At 41.6% G+C, this 19,364-nt stretch overlaps 1 protein-coding gene and 1 non-coding gene across 31 annotated transcripts in view; one reads left to right on the plus strand and one right to left on the minus strand.

The window, feature by feature from the left end:
* PBRM1 (polybromo 1) overlaps nt 1-19,364 on the minus strand; it is a 155,405-nt gene extending 136,041 nt beyond the window's left edge. For 12 of the 30 annotated variants that reach the window (XM_066350677.1, XM_066350670.1, XM_066350661.1 and 9 more), the window contains exons 1-3: nt 19,143-19,364; nt 12,438-12,590; nt 11,378-11,475 (exon numbers count right to left, since the gene is read on the minus strand). In XM_066350677.1, coding sequence (XP_066206774.1) covers nt 11,378-11,475; nt 12,438-12,590; nt 19,143-19,364 — 473 coding nt within the window. The other 18 variants (XM_066350684.1, XM_066350678.1, XM_066350671.1 and 15 more) reach the window with 10 other exon arrangements.
* Nucleotides 4,006-4,081, plus strand: TRNAT-GGU (transfer RNA threonine (anticodon GGU)). The gene has a single exon. It is a non-coding gene; the product is annotated as a tRNA-Thr (tRNA).

Here is a 19,364-nt window from a genome sequence, read left to right on the forward strand (position 1 = left end):
CTTTATGGACAACTGATATTTGACAAAGGAGGTAAGAGCATACAATGGAGTAAAGACAGCCTCTTTAACAAATGGTGTTGGGAAAATTGGACAGGTACCTGCAAAAAAATGAAACTAGATCACCAACTTACACCATTCACAAAAATAAACTCAAAATAGATAAAAGACTTAAATGTAAGCCATGAAACCATAAGCATATTAGAAGAAAACATAGGCAGTAAGCTCTCTGACATTTCTTGCAGCAATATATTTGTCGATTTATCTCCAAGGGCAAGTGAAATAAAAGACAGGATAAACAAATGGGACTATATCAAACCAAAATGCTTTTGCACAGCCAAAGACAATAAGAACAGAATAAAAAGACAAACTACACAATGGGAGAACATATTCGACAATACGTCTGATAAGGGGTTAATAACCAAAATTTATTAAGAACTTGTAAAACTCAATATCAGGAAGACAATCCAATCAAAAACTGGGCAAAATAAATGAATCGACACTTCTCCAAAGAGGACATACAAATGGCCAACAGGCATATGAAAGAATGCTCAACATCACTAATCATTAGAGAAATGCAAGTTAAAACCACAAGGAGATATTACTTCACACCAGTTAGAATGGCATTCATCAACAAACAACACAGAATAAGTGCTGGCGAGGATGTGGAGAAAAGGGAACCCTCCTGCACTGCTGGTGGGAATGCAGACTGGTGCAGCCACTGTGGAAAACAGTATGGAGATTCCTCAAGAAATTAAAAATCGAACTGCCTTTTGACCCAGCTATCCCACTTTTAGGAATATACCCCAAGAACACCATAGCACTGTTTGAAAAGAAGAAATGCACCCCCATGTTTATGGCAGCATTGTTCACAATAGCGAAGATCTGGAACAGCCCAAGTGTCCATCAGTGTACGAGTGGATTAAAAAGCTTTGGTACATATATACTATAGAATACTATTCAGCCATAAGAAATGATGACATCAGATCATTTACAACAACATGGATGGACCTTGATTACATTATACTGAGTGAAATAAGTAAATCAGAAAAAACTAAGAACTATATGATTCCATTCATAGGTGGGACATAAACATGAGACTCAGATACATGGACAAGAGTGTGGTGATTATTGGGCGGGGGGAGGACAGAGAGGGGGTTGGGGGAGGGGAGGGGCACAAAGAAAACCAGTTAGAAGGTGACGGAAGACAACTGGACTTTGGGTGATGGGAATGCGCATAATCAAATATCAAAATAACCTGGAGATGTTTTTTCTGAACATATGCACCCTAATTTATCAATGTCACCCCATTAAAATTAATAGAAAAAAAGACATAAAAAAACGCAAAGGGGGAAAAAAACGATGATGACCAAACTACTAGATGGGCTCATCAGGTCTACTGAAGGAAGAGAAAGAATAAACTGAGTTTTTTAAACCTTTATCAACTACTTATAATTTGAGTGAACTATAAAATTAAATATGAGGGGACAAAAGGAATATTCAATCTGTTGTTCAGAGAAAGTGTAAGAATATAAGGGTCTCTGTGAATACTCAACAAAGGATCATCCAGGGCTAATAAGACTTTCTCAGTGAGCATTGAAGCTTTGTTAACTTGATATCCAAGATGACTCTCTCCATCTGGGCCTAACAAACCACAGTCCACTATTCCCTGTTGAGGCCTGGTTCTTAAGTAACATTTATCTGTGCAATCTCTCAGCCTTGGGAAATTATCTACAGCCAACTGAGAACTCAATCAAGACATACATGTACAGTAGACCGTCTTTTTTTTTTTTTTTTTTTTTAACAGGAGAGAGAGAGAGAGAGAGAGAGATAGAGAGAGAGAGAAAGAGACAGGGACAGGCAGGAACAGAGATGAGAAACATTAACTCATAGTTGCATCACTTCAGTTGTTCATTGATTGCTTCTCATATGTGCCTTGACCAGGGGGCTCCAGCCAAGCCAGTGACCCGTTGCTCATGTCAGCAACCTTGGGCTTCAAGCCAGCAACCTTTGGGCTCAAGCCAGCAACCATGGGATCATGCTGATGAAACCACACTCAAGCCAGCGACCCCACAATCAAGCTGGTGAGCTTGCACTCAAGCCAGCGACCTCAGGGTTCCAAACCTGGGACCTCCGTGTCCCAGGTAGATGCTCTATCCACTGAGCCACCACAAGTCAGGCAGTAGTCCCTCTTTATTTGTAGTTTTGGTTTCCATGGTTTCAGTTACCCGTGGTAAACCATGACCCAAAAATACTAAATAGAAAATTCTGAAAATAAATTCTTAAGTTTTAAGTTACATGCCATTCATGCTATCCTGCCCAGGATGTAAATCACCTCTTTGTCCAGAGAATCCAGACTGTTATCTGCTACCTGCCCACTAGCCACTTAGTACCCAACAGTTATAATCATATTGACTGAGGCGGTATTGCAGAGCTTGTGTTCAAGTAACCTTTATTTTACTTAATAATGCCCCAAAGTGCAAGAGTAGCGATGCTGGCAGTTTGGACATGCCAGAGAAAAGCTGTAAAGTGCTTCCTTTAAGTGAAAAGGTGAAAGTTCTCAAATTAAAGGGGAAAAAAATCATATGCTGAGGTTGTGAAGATTATGGTAAGAATGAATTTTCTACCCATGAACTTGTGAAGAAGGAAAAAGAAATTCATGCTAGTTTTGTTGTCACACCTCAAATTGCAAAAGTTATAGCCACAATACATGATGAATTGCTTAGGTAAGATGCAAAAGGCATAAAATCTGTGAGTGGAAGACATGAACAGAAAACATGTACCAGTTGGTGGCAATGTGTTATACCAGAAAGCACTGAACCTATACAAAGACTTCAGAACAATGGATCTCCTGACACAAGGAACAGCAAACCATTTATTGAAAGTAAGGGTGGTTTGGTTACAAAGATTCAAGAGTAAGTTTAGAATGAAAAATATAAACATTACCAGAAAACTTGCATCTCCCAATGAAGCAGCTGCTGCCACATTTCTGTTAGAACTGAAAAGCTGATTAAGGCCTGACCTGTGATGGTGCAATGGATTTACTGTCGACCTGGAATGCTGAATCACTGGTTCGAAACCCTGGTCTTGCCCAGTGAAGATACCAATGAGTAGCAATTACTATGAGTTGGTGCTTCCCTCTCCTACCCACCCCATCTTTCTCTCTCTCTTTCCAAAATCAATAAAAAAAATCTTAAAAAAAAAAAAGTTGCCTGACCAGGCAGTGGTACAGTGGATAGAGCATCAGACTGGGATGTGGAGAACCCAGGTCTGAAACCCCAAGGTCATCAGCTTGAGCGCGGGCTCATCTGGTTTGAGCAAGGCTCACCAGCTTGAGCGGGGGGTCACTAGCTTGAGCGGGGGGTCACTTGGTCTGCTGTAGACCCCTGGTAAAGGCACATATGAAAAGCAATTAATGAACAACTAAGGAGCTGCAACAAAGAATTGATGCTTCTAATCTCTTTCCCTTCCTGGCTGTCTGTCCCTCTCTCTACCTCTGTCACAAAAAAAAGAAAAATAAATTCCTATAAAAAAAAAGTTGATTAAGGAGAAAGGTATGTATTTATAGGAAAAAAGTAGGGCTTGAAACTCTTCATGGTTTCTAGCATGCACTGGGAGGTCTGTACCTAGAAGGGACATTATCTCCTGGAAGTTCTGCTGGAAAGCTTCTCACAAACATTTTGAGAATTACCATAGAAACAAAAAAGACATCAGGACCCAAAATTCCACTCAACAAGGTCCCTCTACTTTTAAACTAAAATAGTTCAACTAATTTTCTCCTTTAAATCAACATACAGAAAAGCATTAGAAAGTAAAAAACTGTCCTTATTTATCCAGAGTTAAAAGCACTGGTAGTATTCTTCTAGATTTCTATACACATATAAACACAAATAGAATTGTGCAGTACACACTCTTTCATAACAGCTTTTCTCTGTCAACAAAAAGATGAGGGCACCCTGCATTATGGCTGCAGAATAGCTAAAGCATAATTAAAAATTTTAAACCAAGGCCCTGGCCAGTTGGCTCAGTGGTAGAGCGTCGGCTTGGTGTGCGGAAGTCCCGGGTTCGATTCCCGGCCAGGGCACACAGGACAGGCGCCCATCTGCTTCTCCACCCCTTCCCCTCTCCTTCCTCTCTGTCTCTCTTTTCCCCTCCTGCAGCCAAGGCTCCATTGGAGCAAAAGATGGCCCAGGCGCTGGGGATGGCTCCTTGCCCTCTGCCCCAGGTGCTAGAGTGGCCCTGGTCGCGACAGAGCGACGCCCTGGATGGGCAGAGCATCGGCCCCTGGTGGGCGTGCCGGGTGGATCCCGGTCGGGTGCATGCGGGAGTCTGTCTGACTGCCTCCCCATTTCCAGCTTAAGAAAAATACAAAATAAATAAATAAATAAAAATTTTAAACCAGAAAAGTGAAACAGCAGGTCTGATATGCAGAGCCTGTGGCTACCCTCCTGCCCCCCATTTGAGGTATGCAGACAAAGCCGATACCCCAAAAACAGCAGAATAAAGACAGTTGCTTGACTGGTAGTGGCACAGTGGATAGAGCAGCAACCTGAAATAAGGCCCCAGGTTTGGAACACTAAGGTCTCAGGCTTAAGCCCTTGGTCGCTGGCTTGACCTGTGGTGGCACAGTGGATAAAGCATCGACCTGGAACACTGAGGTCGCTGGTTTGAAACCCTGCGCTTGCTTGGTCAAGGCACATATGGGAATTGATGCTTCCTGCTCCTCTCCCGCTTCTCTCTCTCTTTCTCCCCACCCTGAATTAAAAAAAATAAAATCTTAAAAAAAAAAAGAAATGATCCTATGGTCGCTGGCTTGAGCAAGGGGTCACCCACTCATCTTGAGCCCCCAGGTCAAGGCACATACGAGAATCCATCGATGAACAACTGAAGTGCTGAAACTACAAGTTGATGCTTCTCATCTCTCTCCCTCCTGTCTCTCTCTCAAACAAAACAAAACAAAACAAAATATAAAAAGAGAGGAAAACAGCCTGACCAGGCAGTGGCTCAGTGGATAGAGCATTGGACTGGGATGCAGAGGACCCAGGTTTGAGACCCCAAGGGTCGCCAGATTGAGCGCGGGATCATCTGGCTTGAGCAAAAAGCCCATCAGCTTGAACCCAGGGTTGCTGGCTCCAGCAAGGGGTTACTCGGTCTGCTGAAGGCCCATGGTCAGGGCGCATATGAGAAAGCAATCAATGAACAACTAAGGTGTTGCAACGTGCAATGAAAAGCTGATGATTGATGCTTCTCATCTCTCTCCGTTCCTGTCTGTCTGTCCCTGTCTATCCCTCTCTCTCTCTGAATAAATAAATTAAAAAAAAGAGAGGGAAACAGTACCCAAGCCCTGAGAACTACACAAAACCGAACTTTTACATGAAAGAAAGTAAATTTTCTCCTTTAGATATTATGTGGATGTCCTAGTATAGCATCCTAATATGCTAATCAAAACAAGATCTCAAAAAGAGATTCACGATTGTGTAGTCAGAGCAAGACTACCTCACATAAACTCTTAAGAAAACATATGCATTCCATAGAGGGGCAGAGAATCCACAGAGGCACAGCATTGAGAGAAGATAGCAGTGCTCATAGGTTCCACATCATGGAGGCTGGAAGACAGTATTCTAACACCTAACGCCTGCATCCTCTGCCCCTCAGCACTAGCCTGCTGGTAGAAACAGGCAGCAGAGGGATGGATAGTCTTTCCATGAGGGGTCTGTATATTCTAGTGAGATATCTCCTCTGTCTAACATATTAAGAACACAGGCTTGTGGTGGCACAGTGGATAAAGCGTCGACCTGGAAATGCTGAGGTCGCCGGTTCGAAATCCTGGGCTTGCCAGGTCAAGGCACATATGGGAGTTGATGCTTCCAGCTCCTCCCCCCCTTCTCTCTCTCTCTCTTTCTCTCTCTCCCTCCTTCTCCTCTCTAAAATGAATTAAAAAAAAAAAATTAAAAAAAAAAAAAAAGAACACAGGCTTTAGGATCAGAAAAACTTGAATTTGAATTCAGATTATCTTTTAGTTCTGAAAACTTGGGTAAGTTCTTACCTATAAACTGTGATAGTACAAATTACAACAAGATCAGATCTGGAAAGTGCTTTGCACTGTGTCTAGCATGTGGTAAGCAATAAAAACTGGCTTTTGGTATCATATGCTAAATAAATGACAACTTTTTAAAAGACTGTTAATAATAAACAAACTGAAATCTGGAAATAGTTCCTTCATTTTTAAAAGCACCCCTTTTTTTGGCCATGGCTAAGTTACAGCGCTGTTTCTTCTAATTCAGAATGGTGACATTGCATCCTTAGTGGCTCTGCTCTTTGAAGAAAGAAGTTTGCCTTCAGCTGAACCTGCACCTTGCTGGCTACCCACTGTGGTATCAACAATCACAAATCTTTGGTTAACTTACTATATTAGTTTCCTACAGTTGCTGTAAAAAATTACCACAAACTTAATGGAAAACTTATCTTACAGAAGTACCAAAAGGGCATCACTGGGCTAAAAAAGTAAGGTGTTGAATTTTCCTCTGGAGAGTCTATGAAAGAATCCACTTTCTTGCCTTTTCCAGCTTCTAGTGGCCACCTACATTCTTTGGTTTGTAGCCCCTTCCTCCATCTTCAAAGCCAGGAGTACAGTATATTCAAATCTCCCTTTCACTCCACTGCTTCCCTCTTCCCTGTTTAAGGACCCTGAGATTATATTGGGCCCACCTGGGTAATTGAAAATCATCTCACCAATTCAAAGGAAATTGATTAACAAACTTAATTTCTCTTTGCCATGTAATCTAACAGGTTCATAGGTTCTTCCAGGGATTAGAACATAGATATATTTGGGGGGCCATTATTCTGTCTATCACATGCATGTAGTTTCTGAACAAATAACATCAACGGCCAAAGTCTGAAGGGAATAGTGATGTTTTGACAGCAAGGGAGGAAGAAAGTTCTAGCCTGCAAAGGGAGTTGTGTACAAAGTGCATATTGGGGCCAGCAACCTGTTTTGCTTCACTGGACCACAGAAGTCAAATCCAAGAATGGGGAAAAAAGAAAGCAAGGTGAAAATAAGCACTGTAACCTTGCTGCATATTTTGAAAAATTAATCCCCTTTAATTACGATAGCTATAGATTCAGTGTTGGTACCTTAAAAACTATTAAATAATTTTTTAAAGTGTGCTTTACTGGTCAGGGCACATACAGAAACAGATCCAGGTTTCTGTCTTTCTCTATTCCTCTCTCTCTGAAATCAATTAATAAAAATAAGAAAGAACTATAAGAGACTATTATGAACAACTGCATGCCAATAAATTTTATAACCTAGAGGAAACATAAATTCCTGGGAACATACAACCTACCAAGACTGATTATGAATAAATAAAAAACCTGAACAGACCTGTAACTATAGTAAAAAGATTGAATCAGTAATCAAAGTTTCCTGGGGAAAAAAAGCCCTAGATCTAATGGCTTCACTTAAACCATTAAATGTTTCACCAAAATTAAAAAAAAAATTTTTTTGTGAATAGCGGGGAGGCAGAGAGACAAGACTCCTGTATGTGCTCCAACCGGGATCTACCTGGCAAGCCCACTAGGGGGTGATGCTCTGCCCATCTGGGGCTGCTGCTCCATTGCAGCTGGAGCCATTATTTAGCACCTGAGGCAGAGGCCACGGAGCCATCCTCAGCACCTGAGGCCAACTTGCTTAACCAATTGAGCCATGGCTGCAGGAGGGTAAGAGAGAAAGAAGGGGAGAGAGAAAGAGAAGGGGGGAGGGGTGAAGAAGAAGGAGATGTTGCTTCTCCTGTGTGCCCTGACTGGGAATCGAACCTGGGATGTCCATACGATGAGCCAACACCCTACCACTGAGCCAACCGGCCAGGGCCTCACCAAATATTTAAAGAACTAACACCAATCCTTCTCAAATGATTACAAAGTAATTATAGGAGGGAAAACTTACTTATTCCATGAGGCTAACAATGCCCTGATACCAAAGCCAGGCAATACCACTATAAGAAAACTACACACCACCTGACCAGGCGGTGGCACAGTGGATAGAGCATCAGACTAGGATGTTCGAGACCCGAGGTCGCCAACTTGAGCATGAGCTCATCTGGTTTGAGCAAAGCTCACCAGCTTGGACCCAGGGTCGCTGGCTTGAGCAAGGGTTCACTTGGTCTGCTGAAGGCCCACGGTCAATGCACATATGAGAAAGCAATCAATGAACAACTAAGGTGTCACAACGAAAACTGATGATTGGTGCTTCTCATCTCTCTTCGTTCCTGTCTGTCTGTCCCTATCTATTCTTCTCTCTGACTCTCTCTATTCTTCTCTCTGACTCTCTCTCTGTAAAAATAAATAAATAAATAAATAAATAAGATTAAAAAGAAAAAAACTACACACCAGTATTTCTTATGATCGCTGATGCAAAAATCCTCAACAAAATACTAGCAAAATTAATTCAGCAACATATTAAAAAGATTACATACCACGACCAAGTGGAATTTATTCCTAGAATGTAAAGATGGTTCAACCTATGAAAATTTATAAAAGTAATGCATCATATTAACAGAATGAAGGAAAATTTAAATACAGAAAAAGCATCTGACAAAGTTTAATACCCTTTGATGATAAAATCTCTCAATGAACTAGGTATAGATGGTAATTACTTCAACATATTAAAGGCCATATTTGAAAAACCCACAGCTGATATACTCAAAACTCTGAAAGACTGAAAACTTTTCCTTTAAGATCAGGAAGAAAATTAGAATGCTTGCTCTTGCCACTTCTTTTCAACATACTGGCAGTCCTAGACAGAACAATTAGTCAACAAAAAGAAATAAAAGGTTTTGGCCAAATTGGAAAGGAAGAATTGAAATTATCTATGTTCAAAGACGATAGGACCTTATTTGCAGAAAGTTCTAAAGATTACATATATACATACACACAAAACAATAGAACATTAGAACTTTGCTAATTCAGCAAAGTTGCAGTATACAAAACCAAAATACAAAAAAAAAACACACAAAAAAAAACAACCAGTTGCATTTCTATACGCTAACAACAAACACTCCAAAAAAAAAATTAAGAAAATAATTCCAGCCTGACTGGGGGTGGCACAGTGGAGAGTGTCAACCTGGGACACTGAAGACCCAGGTTTGAAACCCTGAGGTTGCCAGCTTGAGCATGGTATCATGATCCCATGGTTGCTTGCTTGAGCCCAAAGGTTGCTGCTTAAAGCCCAAGACTGCTGGCTTGAAGAAGGGGTCACTGGCTTGAACAAGGGGTGACTGGCTTCTGGAGCCCCTTGGTCAAGTCACATATGAGAAAGCAATCAATGTACAACTGAGGAGCCTTGATGAAGAATTGATGATTCTCATCTCTCTCCCTTCCTGTCTTGTCTCTCACTTAATTTTTTTTTTTTTGTGACAGAGACAGAGAGAGAAACAGAGAGAGGGACAGACTTGAACAGACAGGCAGGAAAGGAGAGAGAGGAGAAGCATCAATTCTTCATTGCAGCCTCTTAGGTGTTCATTGATTGCTTTCTCATATGTGCCTTGACTGGAGGGGGGTGCTACAGCAGAGTGAGTAACCCCTTGCTCAAGCCAGCGACCTTAGGTTCAAGCAAGTGACCCTTAGGCTCAAGCCAGCAACCCCACACTTAAGCTGGTGAGCCTGCGCTCAAGCCGGTGACCTTGGAGTTTCGAACCTGGGTCCTCTGAATCCCAGTCTGATGCTCTATCCATTGTGCCACCACCTAGTCAGACAAAACAAATTTTTTTTTTCCTTTCCTAATGGCATCAAAAAGAATAAAATACTAAGGAATAAAGCTAATCAAATAGATGACTTATATATTGAAACCCACACATTTCTGTAAGAAATTAAAGAAGACACCAACAAATGGAAAGATATCTCATGTTCATGGACTGGAAAACTTAACATGGTTAAGACACCAATATTACCCAAAGCCATCTTTGGATTCAACACAATCCCAACAGCATTTTTTGTACATACAGAAAAATCAATCCTGAAATTCACACAAAATTTTGAAGAGCCCCAAATAGTCAAAACTATCTTGAAAAAGAACAAAATTTGAAAGACTGTCAAGTTGACCCATAAGAACTATCAGAGAAGACTCATAGTTTTTGATTTCCAAACTACTATATAACTACAAATAAGGTGAAGATGTGGAGAAATTGGAACACTTATAGACTGTTGGTGGGAATGTAAAATGGTATAGCAGTTGTGGAAGACAGTATGATGATATCTCAAAAAATTTAAAAAAAGAATTACTATCGATCTAGCAATCCTAATCCAAAAGAAATGAAAATGGCATCTGAAAGAGGTACTTGCACACCCATGTTCACTGGAGCATCATTCAAAACAGCCAAGAGGTAGAAGTAATTCAAATGCTTGTTAATAGCTGAATGGATAAACAAAATGCAGTATACATGCATATACAATGGAATATTATTCAGCCTTAAACAGGAAGGAGATAGGCCCTGGCTCAGTGGGTAAAGCATCAACCCAGCAAACCAGAGGTTGCAGGTTTGACATCCCCCCTTCCCCCTCATCAGGGAACTTAGGAGAAACAAGGAGTACACAACTAAATGGAACTAAGTAAAACAATGAGTTGATGCTTTTCTCTCTTCTCTGTCCCCTCACTCCACTTCCTTCCTCTCTCTCTCAAATTAATGGAAATAAAAAAGAGATCCTGTCACATACAACATGGATGAATCTTGAGGATATTATGCTAAGGGAAATAAACCAGTCACAAAAGGCAAATACTATAGGATCCCACTTATATGAGGAATCTAAAGTGGTCAAATTCATAGAAACAGAAAATGCAATGGTGGTCGTCAGGGGCTGGGGGGAAAGGAGAAATGGGTAGCTGTTTAATGGGTGTAGAGTTTCAATTCTACAATATGTAAAAGTTCTGGAGATCTGTTGTATGTACAACAATGTGAATATACTTAATACTTATTGAACTGTATACTTGTTTTATAATTTATATTTTTCACCACAATTAAACAAAGATTTTAAACATGCTTCACTACATCTTGATAAGTAAAACAAATTTGATCTCAGTATCATTTAAGCCAATGTTTTTCACCCACCCATCCAGTCTGCCAGCAATTTCGTTTTGGTCCACAAAAAAGTTAACCATCCACATGTTGTATAAAAATTATAGGCCAAATGATCTTAGTTGAATTTGCTTATGCTCAGGGTGATTTCTGCATTAGTGGTCCCTGCAATAATTCTATTTCCACACTTCCTAAGTGTAAAAAGTTTGAAAACCATCAATTTAAGCCATTCCTTTCAAAAGAAAATCAATTACCAAATACTTTAAACATGGACCCAAAACCAAATTCCTCCCACTCACCTTCCAACTCACCTCCGCTTTGGTGCCCTAATGAACAGCTCACAGAGAAGCCTGCCCTGTTCATCCTTATAGTCCCGGATGGTGTTGTAGAGTTCATGGCACACAGCAATCTACACATAGAAAACGGGAAAAATCACAAGAAAAGTGAGCAGAAAGTCAGTGTAGGCATAGGGATTATCTTTAATAAAAACATACCCATAAAAGGCAAGTAGAGAAGAAAAAGGGTGAATCCTCAAATTACCTCATGGGAATCCAAGTCTGAAATATGCTGCGAGTATCTCTCTTTATTTAAAATAATTTAACTGATAAATGTTTTGGTACCCTTTATTGGATTTATGCTATGGTGATTTTTCTTTTTTTTTTTAAACTAAATCAGTTCATATCATTCTCTTGCTTAAAATCAGGGTTTTTTTACTACTCAGAGAATAAATCTAAACTCCTAACACGGCCCACAGAGTATGTAAGATAACTACATACCTTGTTGGGCAGACTTTGCCAGTCTCCTCCCTCTTGACTATCGTTCTATATCTTAACACATCAAGCTCATTCCTGACCTAGCCCCTCTGCCTGGATCACTCTTACCCAGAGGTCTACAGAGACCTTCCTATCACGGAGAAATCTTTCCTGAAGGTTTGAGCCAAAACAGGCTGTATCATCCAAGTTTTTCTTCTTAGTACTTATCACTAGCTGATGGTATTTCACTGATTATGTGTTTACTTGTTCACATGCTGCTTCCCCCATACTAGAATCTAAGCTTCACGTGAAAAATGGTCTGTCTTACACACGGCTGTATCCCAATCACCAGAACAGTGTTCAGCACAGGACAAACACAGTTATTTGGCTGACTATATAATGGCACAAGTTGCTATTCATTATTATTTCATAATATTAAAGTATATTATCACTGTAAGAGTTCTAGCTAAATATATCTTTTTCATTTAAAAAAAGTTAAGAATATAAAGCCTGAGGAAAAAGAAATGGAGAAGCCTTGTATCTTAATTCCTTATCATTAAAAGGATACAGAATTATAGGAAAAGCAGGCAGAATTACTCACAAGATCCAAATTACTCACAGGATCTACAGTTGGAAGATTGGAAAGTCGTCTCCTTTTCCTGCTTGGCCCTGGTGTAGACACAGAATGGTGCCCGTCATCAAAGTCCCCACTGACACTACTGGAAGGGGAGGTTGCTCTTCTCCTTTTGGAACCCATGGAATCCAATTTCTTCTATAAGAAATAATTAGCTATGTTCTTATGTTTAAATTCAGACTGTGCCACCAACCCCTCCGCTGGCCAGCTGATATCAAGCTTCTGGTTCACTCAGAAGATATTTTAACTGACAAAAAAGGTTTGCCTAAACTGGAAGGTTTTTCAATGGAAGTCCTAGACCTTGTTGTTCTAGCCCCTTGATTTACCAGAATGCTACACTTTCAACTTGGATGGGACAAATTCAGCAAAAGTATACTCATTTGTATATCACCAATTTTGAATGACTCAACCAGAATGACACCCAAATTACATGGACTAGAGTTTGAAAATCCACACGCAATCATATACCAATGTGCTGGAGGTATTGATCCCTCAGCCGCTGAGGCAGCCAGGAAGGCCTGGGTAACAGAGGCCCCAAGGCAGTAACCTCAGAAGTCAGCAACCTTATCTGTTTCCCTCAGTGTGTCTGACAATTATGATTCTTTTCCAGGTTGGTCATAAGGCAAAAAAGAATAGGAAGCTATGCCTGAGGCAAATGTGTAGTGCAAACAGGGAAACAGAGGACAATTAACCTTCTAGCATTTTAGATGCACCCTAAATTAACACAATGAGAACGACTTTTCTCCATTAAAAGGACCCCACAAGACATTACCCCAGAAAACACTTAAGGTGACTTTCCATACCTATGGCCAAAGTAGCAAACTGTGCTTTGAAACTTTTCTGTCAATCCAGACTAATCTCCTTTTCAGTCATATGAGGTACTCTATCTCCATGAATTTTGAAATCATAGCTTTAAGTTTTAATAGATACTCTGGAAGAGCACCTCAGAGGTGTTTGGGTCCTGTTTGGCCTTTCAGAAACATAAATTTACTGTTTTAGGCAGGCTGCTATGCAATTAATCTCAACATAACTTTACAAATATATATATTTGACCATAACACAAGAAATGTAACCACTGAAGTCATAAGGGGAAGGGTACATATGGGAAGGTCCCGCAATGCTTGCACAATTTAACAACAGTATCAAATAATATGATGTGATTTCAAAGGTCTTTCTCTAATACTAAAAGAAAAAAAACTGATCCCAGTTTTATCCATCAACATTCAATTTCAGGAGACTAAGACAGGGCAGCTGAAAGAATGGGCTGCCAGTACTATGGAGAAAAAAACTGAGGATCGCCAAGGAACAAAACATACCAACAAATAAGCGATCCTGGTAAGCAACTAAAAAACAAGAGTAGTCCTATTTCTTCCTTCAACAGTCCACGTGGTATTTGAAAAACAAGCCCACCATGAAGATGTTCTTTCTTGTAGTTGTTACACAGTGCATTAGTTTGCAATTGGCTATAACTGGCTAAAAGCTCTAAGGGCTTAGGCCAAGGATAGCCAAGTTTTGTTGATTTTTGTTTGTTTTATAAAAGGTTAATAAACTATCCTCAATCATTAAGATGAAGAAACTAAGGACCAACATTTTGTACAAAAAAATTTATGACAAGGACAAGCAAATTCGAAAAACATGAGGGAATTTTTATAGAAAGGATAACAAAATTTAAGAAAGGTGGAAGGGAAAAGGCAAGGAAGGACAGAAAAGGAAAAAGGTGTAGATGATCAGTAATTTACCAGCTTTACCAGAGCACAACCAGCGCCTCGAAAAGCCAGTCTCCTCATTATGTCTGAAGGCCAACTGAAGCCAGTGGGAGAAGGCAGGGTTTTAAAAGTGCTGATTCAGTGTTAGTATATTCAAAACTGAAAGAGAGAACAAGACAGAGAAAGGGGAAATAAAAAAGAAGTCAGAAGAAGTAAAACTGGGTACGAATAGATAGAAAACATCCAAGTAGAACTGCTAAGGAAAGATAAGAGATAATCTAGGGGGAAATAGGTCTATCAGTTTTCTTGTGTCAATGAAGGTAAGTGCTACAAAGGCTTAGGCATTAAAAGTACCTGACATTAGGCTCTGGTCAGCTGGCTTAGTGGTAGAGTGTCAGCCCAGCATGTGGATGTCCTGGGTTTAATTCCCAGTCAGGGCACACAGGAGAAGTGCCCATCTGCTTCTCCACCCTTCCCCCTCTCTTTTCTCTCTCTCTCTCTCTTCCCTCCCGCAGCCAAGGCTCCATTGGAGCAAAGTTGGCCTGGGAACTGAGGATGGCTCCATGGCCTCCACCTCAGGCGCTAGAATGGCTCCGGTTGCAATGCAGCAATGCCCCAGATAGGCAAAGCATCACCCCCTAGTGGACATACCAGGTGGATCCCGATTGGGTGCATGTGAGTCTTCCTGCCTCCCAGCTTCTCAGTTCAGAAAAATAAAAAAATTTAAAAAAAAATAAATAAATAAAAAAGAAGTAAAAACACTTGACTTTTCTTCCATTTTAAAATTAAATACTTTTCATGTGCTTAAAGATGTCTCACTGAGGTTCCCTTTCACTCATATAAAATGGCTGTCAAATCCAGGAATGAAGTATGCCTGCCCAAATGCCCCCTAGTCAATGAGAGCAAAGGTCAATCACAGAATTAGAATGGAGAATAAACACAAGTGGAAAGCTCACATGTGACACCAAATGTTGGCAAGCTAGAACAAACCAAGAATGGCTCATGTGAGCAAAGAGTATGGAAAACTCTTCTACCCAACATTTCTTTCCAAAAGTCCTATCAGCATTGGAAAGACACCATATATGTTTCAAAAGGTTAAAAAAAAAAAAAACGCCTTTAACCATTTTGTCCGCAAATAAAAAATACTTTAAAAAATAATCCACTGAAGCCTGACCAGGCAGTGGTGCAGTGAATAAAGTGTTGGCCTGAAACCTTGAGGTCACCAGCTTGAATGTGGGATCATAGACATGACCCCATGGTCGTTGGCTTGAGCAAGAGGTCACTGGCTCAGTTTGAGCCCCCTAGTCAAGGCACATCTGAGAAAGCAATCAACAAACTAAGGTGGGCCCTGGCCGGTTGGCTCAGTGGTAGAGCGTCGGCCTGGCGTGCAGAAGTTCCGGGTTCGATTCCCGGCCAGGGCACACAGGAGAAGCGCCCATCTGCTTCTCCACCTCTCCCCCTCTCCTTCCTCTCTGTCTCTCTCTTCCCCTCCCACAGCCAAGGTTCCATTGGAGCAAAGATGGCCCAGGCGCTGGGGATGGCTCCTTGGCCTCTGCCCCAGGCGCTAGAGTGGCTCTGGTTGCAACACAGCAACGCCCCGGAGGGGCAGAGCGTTGCCCCCTGGTGGGCATGCCGGGTGGATCCCGGTCGGGCGCATGTGGGAGTCTGTCTGACTGTCTCTCCCGGTTTCCAGCTTCAGAGAAATACAAAAAAACAAACAAACAAAAAAAACCAAACAAAAAAAACTAAGGTGATGCAACTTAACTGATGATTCTCACCTCTCCCTCCCTGTCTGTCTGTCCATCTCTCTACCACACACACTAAAAAAAACAATAATAAGCCCTGGCCGGTTGGCTCAGCGGTAGAGCGTCGGCCTAGCGTGCGGAGGACCCGGGTTCGATTCCTGGCCAGGGCACACAGGAGAAGCGCCCATTTGCTTCTCCACCCCTCCGCCGTGCTTTCCTCTCTGTCTCTCTCTTCCCCTCCCGCAGCCAAGGCTCCATTGGAGCAAAGATGGCCCAGGCGCTGGGGATGGCTCCGTGGCCTCTGCCTCAGGCACTAGAGTGGCTCTGGTCGCAATATAGCGACGCCCAGGATGGGCAGAGCATCGCCCCTGGTGGGCGTGCCGGGTGGACCCCAGTCGGGTGCATGCGGGAGTCTGTCTGACTGTCTCTCCCCATTTCCAGCTTCAGAAAAATGAAAGAAAAAAAAAAACACAAAAAAACCCAATAATAATCCACTGAAAATCAAATGACAAAAAATAGAAATCAGCGGTATGTGTGTGTCTATATAGACTATACAATACCCAAAATTCCTTGAATCATTAATTTACTTTGATAAGACAAGATGCAACTTAACAATAATTATTTTTGAATATTTTCTTATACAAAGGACACATTTTAAAATTTTATTTTGGAAGTTTAGTGAGAAAGGCAATGTTGCCAGGTGGGTGGGAAGAGCAACAGGACCTGAGCTCAGCAGACAAGAGTCCTAGTTTTTACACCTCTAATTATCTGTTTGATTTTGAGGCACAACCTCTCAGATGTTTCTTTATCTCTAAAATGAGAACAGTAAAGTGTACATATCTCCCTTGGATTGTTGGGACAGTGAAATGTATGTGAAATCACTTTAAAAATTCAAAGCACAACAATAATGTTAAGTTTTAACTCTAGAATTGCAGGCACCCTGGACACAGGAACAGAATTTTATTTATTTTATAGCTTTGACTTATAGAATAATATTTGGCATTTTGGGGTGATTACCTTATATTAAAAGATCACTTAAGTGGAACATTTAAAATGTTTATTTGTATAATTTAAAAAGCCCATGAGCATCCTTTCAGCAGTTTTTTTTCACATGAAAAGGAAAGAAAGATTCCAAGCCGAATTACAAGTTTTAAAATTGCACTGATTATGGTCACATGTCCAAAAGTCTGATAATGATTACTGAAAAGAATAGCTTTGTAGTTTGTAAATGGGAAAATATTTACTCAGTATAGCCAACTGGTATATTTTGAGAGTTGATAAATTTTTAGTACTCTTCTATACTTCTAGTTATACTGAATATTGTAGCATTAAAACAAAAATTGTGGGAAACATGATTCTTGCCTGACCTGTGGTGGTGCAGAGGATAAAGCATTGACCTGGAATGCTGAGGTCGTGGGTTCAAAACCCTGGTCTTGCCCAGTCAAGGCACATACAAGAAGCAACTACTATCAGTTGATGCTTCCCACTCTTACCTGCCTTTTTCTCTCTCTAAAATAAATAAATAAAATCTTTTAAAAAAAGAAAATATGATTCAAAGGGAAAAAAATATCACATATATTACTTACTAGAGAAAAACCACCCTTAACACTGGTTTTCACAGCTTTAAGCATTTATTCTATACCTTAGTTGCTTTTTAAAAAAATTTATTATCTTTTTCATAGACAATGGGGTGTCAGAAAGACAGACTCTGGCATCCTCCTACCAGGAGCCCCCCTGCAAGCTCCCTATCCCAGATGCTCTGCCCATCTGGGTGTTGCTCGGCAACCAAGCTATTTTTAGCACCTGAGGCAGAGCCCACCAGAGCCACCCTCACTTCTGGGGCCAACTGGCTGGAATGAATCCAGCCATAGCTGTGGGAGATGGGGACTGGGGGGGGGGTGCGGGTGGTGAAGCACCTGTGTGCCCTGACCAGGAATCCGAACCTCGGACTTCCACACGTGTAACCAACCAACACTCTACCACTGAGCCAACTGGCCAGGGCCCTTTTTTCTTTCATCTTTTAAAATAGCTTTAGTGAACTATATATATAATTTGCAGCCTGTGTTATAACTTAGGAAAGATTCTTCCAAGTTAACATTCTTCCATTTGATGTTGGATGGCTAGATAACTAACATATAGATATATCTCAATTTACTGATCCTGGAAATTTGGATAGAATATTAACATTTGAGGTATTCTGGGTACTTCCAAAGCCAAAGAAAGTGGTCAAGACCCTTCAATTTACCAACACACATATCTGTTACTGTTTTAATTTGAAACACTTCTTCAATAGATACTTGGCAGTCTTTCTTTGGATCTTAAAATAAGGGCAATCTGTTAAACAAGTAATAGTGCAAGAATTATACTACTCATAATTGTATTGAGTTCAGTTTGCTTCTGACTGATATTTGGAAAAGGGTGCACTTCTAAATGGGGAAACACCACCTAGAAATCATTTTTGAGGAGAGCTAGTTTAATATAACAAAAATGTTTTACTCCCAACATGTTTCTACAGTTGTAATAATAATTTCTATGTCCACCATACTATGTCATTGTTTTTCAGTATTTGTTTTTGCCAATCTTTCCTCTCTCTAAATCACCAGTATCTGCCCTATAATAACAAAAACTATGCTTTCCTTTAAGTAAAAAAATTTTCAGAGATGAAAAAAAATATTAAAAACAGAAATGTACAGTTTAAAAACCTTGATTCTTTGTGGTATCGCAGATAAGAAACAAATATCTGGAGTCTATTACGATATAAGTTCCACTGAAAAGAATACTTGATCAGAATGCAATCATTTGTAAAGTGTAAAAAAAATCATTTGAGTTTATGTCCGAACCAACAAAAAACCACTATTAGAGTTTGTGTCAAGAAACAACAGAAAAATAAGGCCCTGACCTGCTTTCGCGACCTGTCACTGGTACGGGGTGACTACGGGAAACGCTGACAGCTTTGGAGTGTACGCGACAAAGCACTCAGACAGCGCCCGGGGCGGGAAAGAGGGGCGCAGGGAGTTCCCGGGCCGCGTCGCGCCTTTGTCCCGACCGACAGGTGCGGCAAGGCGGCCAGGCCCGTCTAGACGCCGCCGCCATGCCCCGCCCCGCGCGCCTGGTCTGACCAGCTCGTCTCCACAGCCGGGGCGGGGCCTCCGCCGCTACTCCCGCCCGCCCGGGCCCACACAAAGGCCCAGCGGCCGGCCGAAGTGGAGCGGCCCCGCCCGCCCCAGGCCCGGCCTTACCCAGCCGCTCCGCCGCCTGCAGCCCCGGCCGCGGTCCCCGACCGCCGCGCCCCGCCCCGTGGCCGCCACGGCTGCTACTATTGCTCCTCCGGCCGCGACCGCTGCCGTCGCACCAGCACCCGCCGCCCTCGCCGCCCTCACCGCCCTCACCGCCTTCACCCCTCCCAGTGCCGCCGCAAAACCAGTCCTAAGGCCGCCAAGCGATCCGGCTCTGCGCGACAT

Source organism: Saccopteryx leptura, chromosome 10 (genome assembly GCF_036850995.1).
Source record: "Saccopteryx leptura isolate mSacLep1 chromosome 10, mSacLep1_pri_phased_curated, whole genome shotgun sequence".
Taxonomy (NCBI): domain Eukaryota; kingdom Metazoa; phylum Chordata; class Mammalia; order Chiroptera; family Emballonuridae; genus Saccopteryx; species Saccopteryx leptura.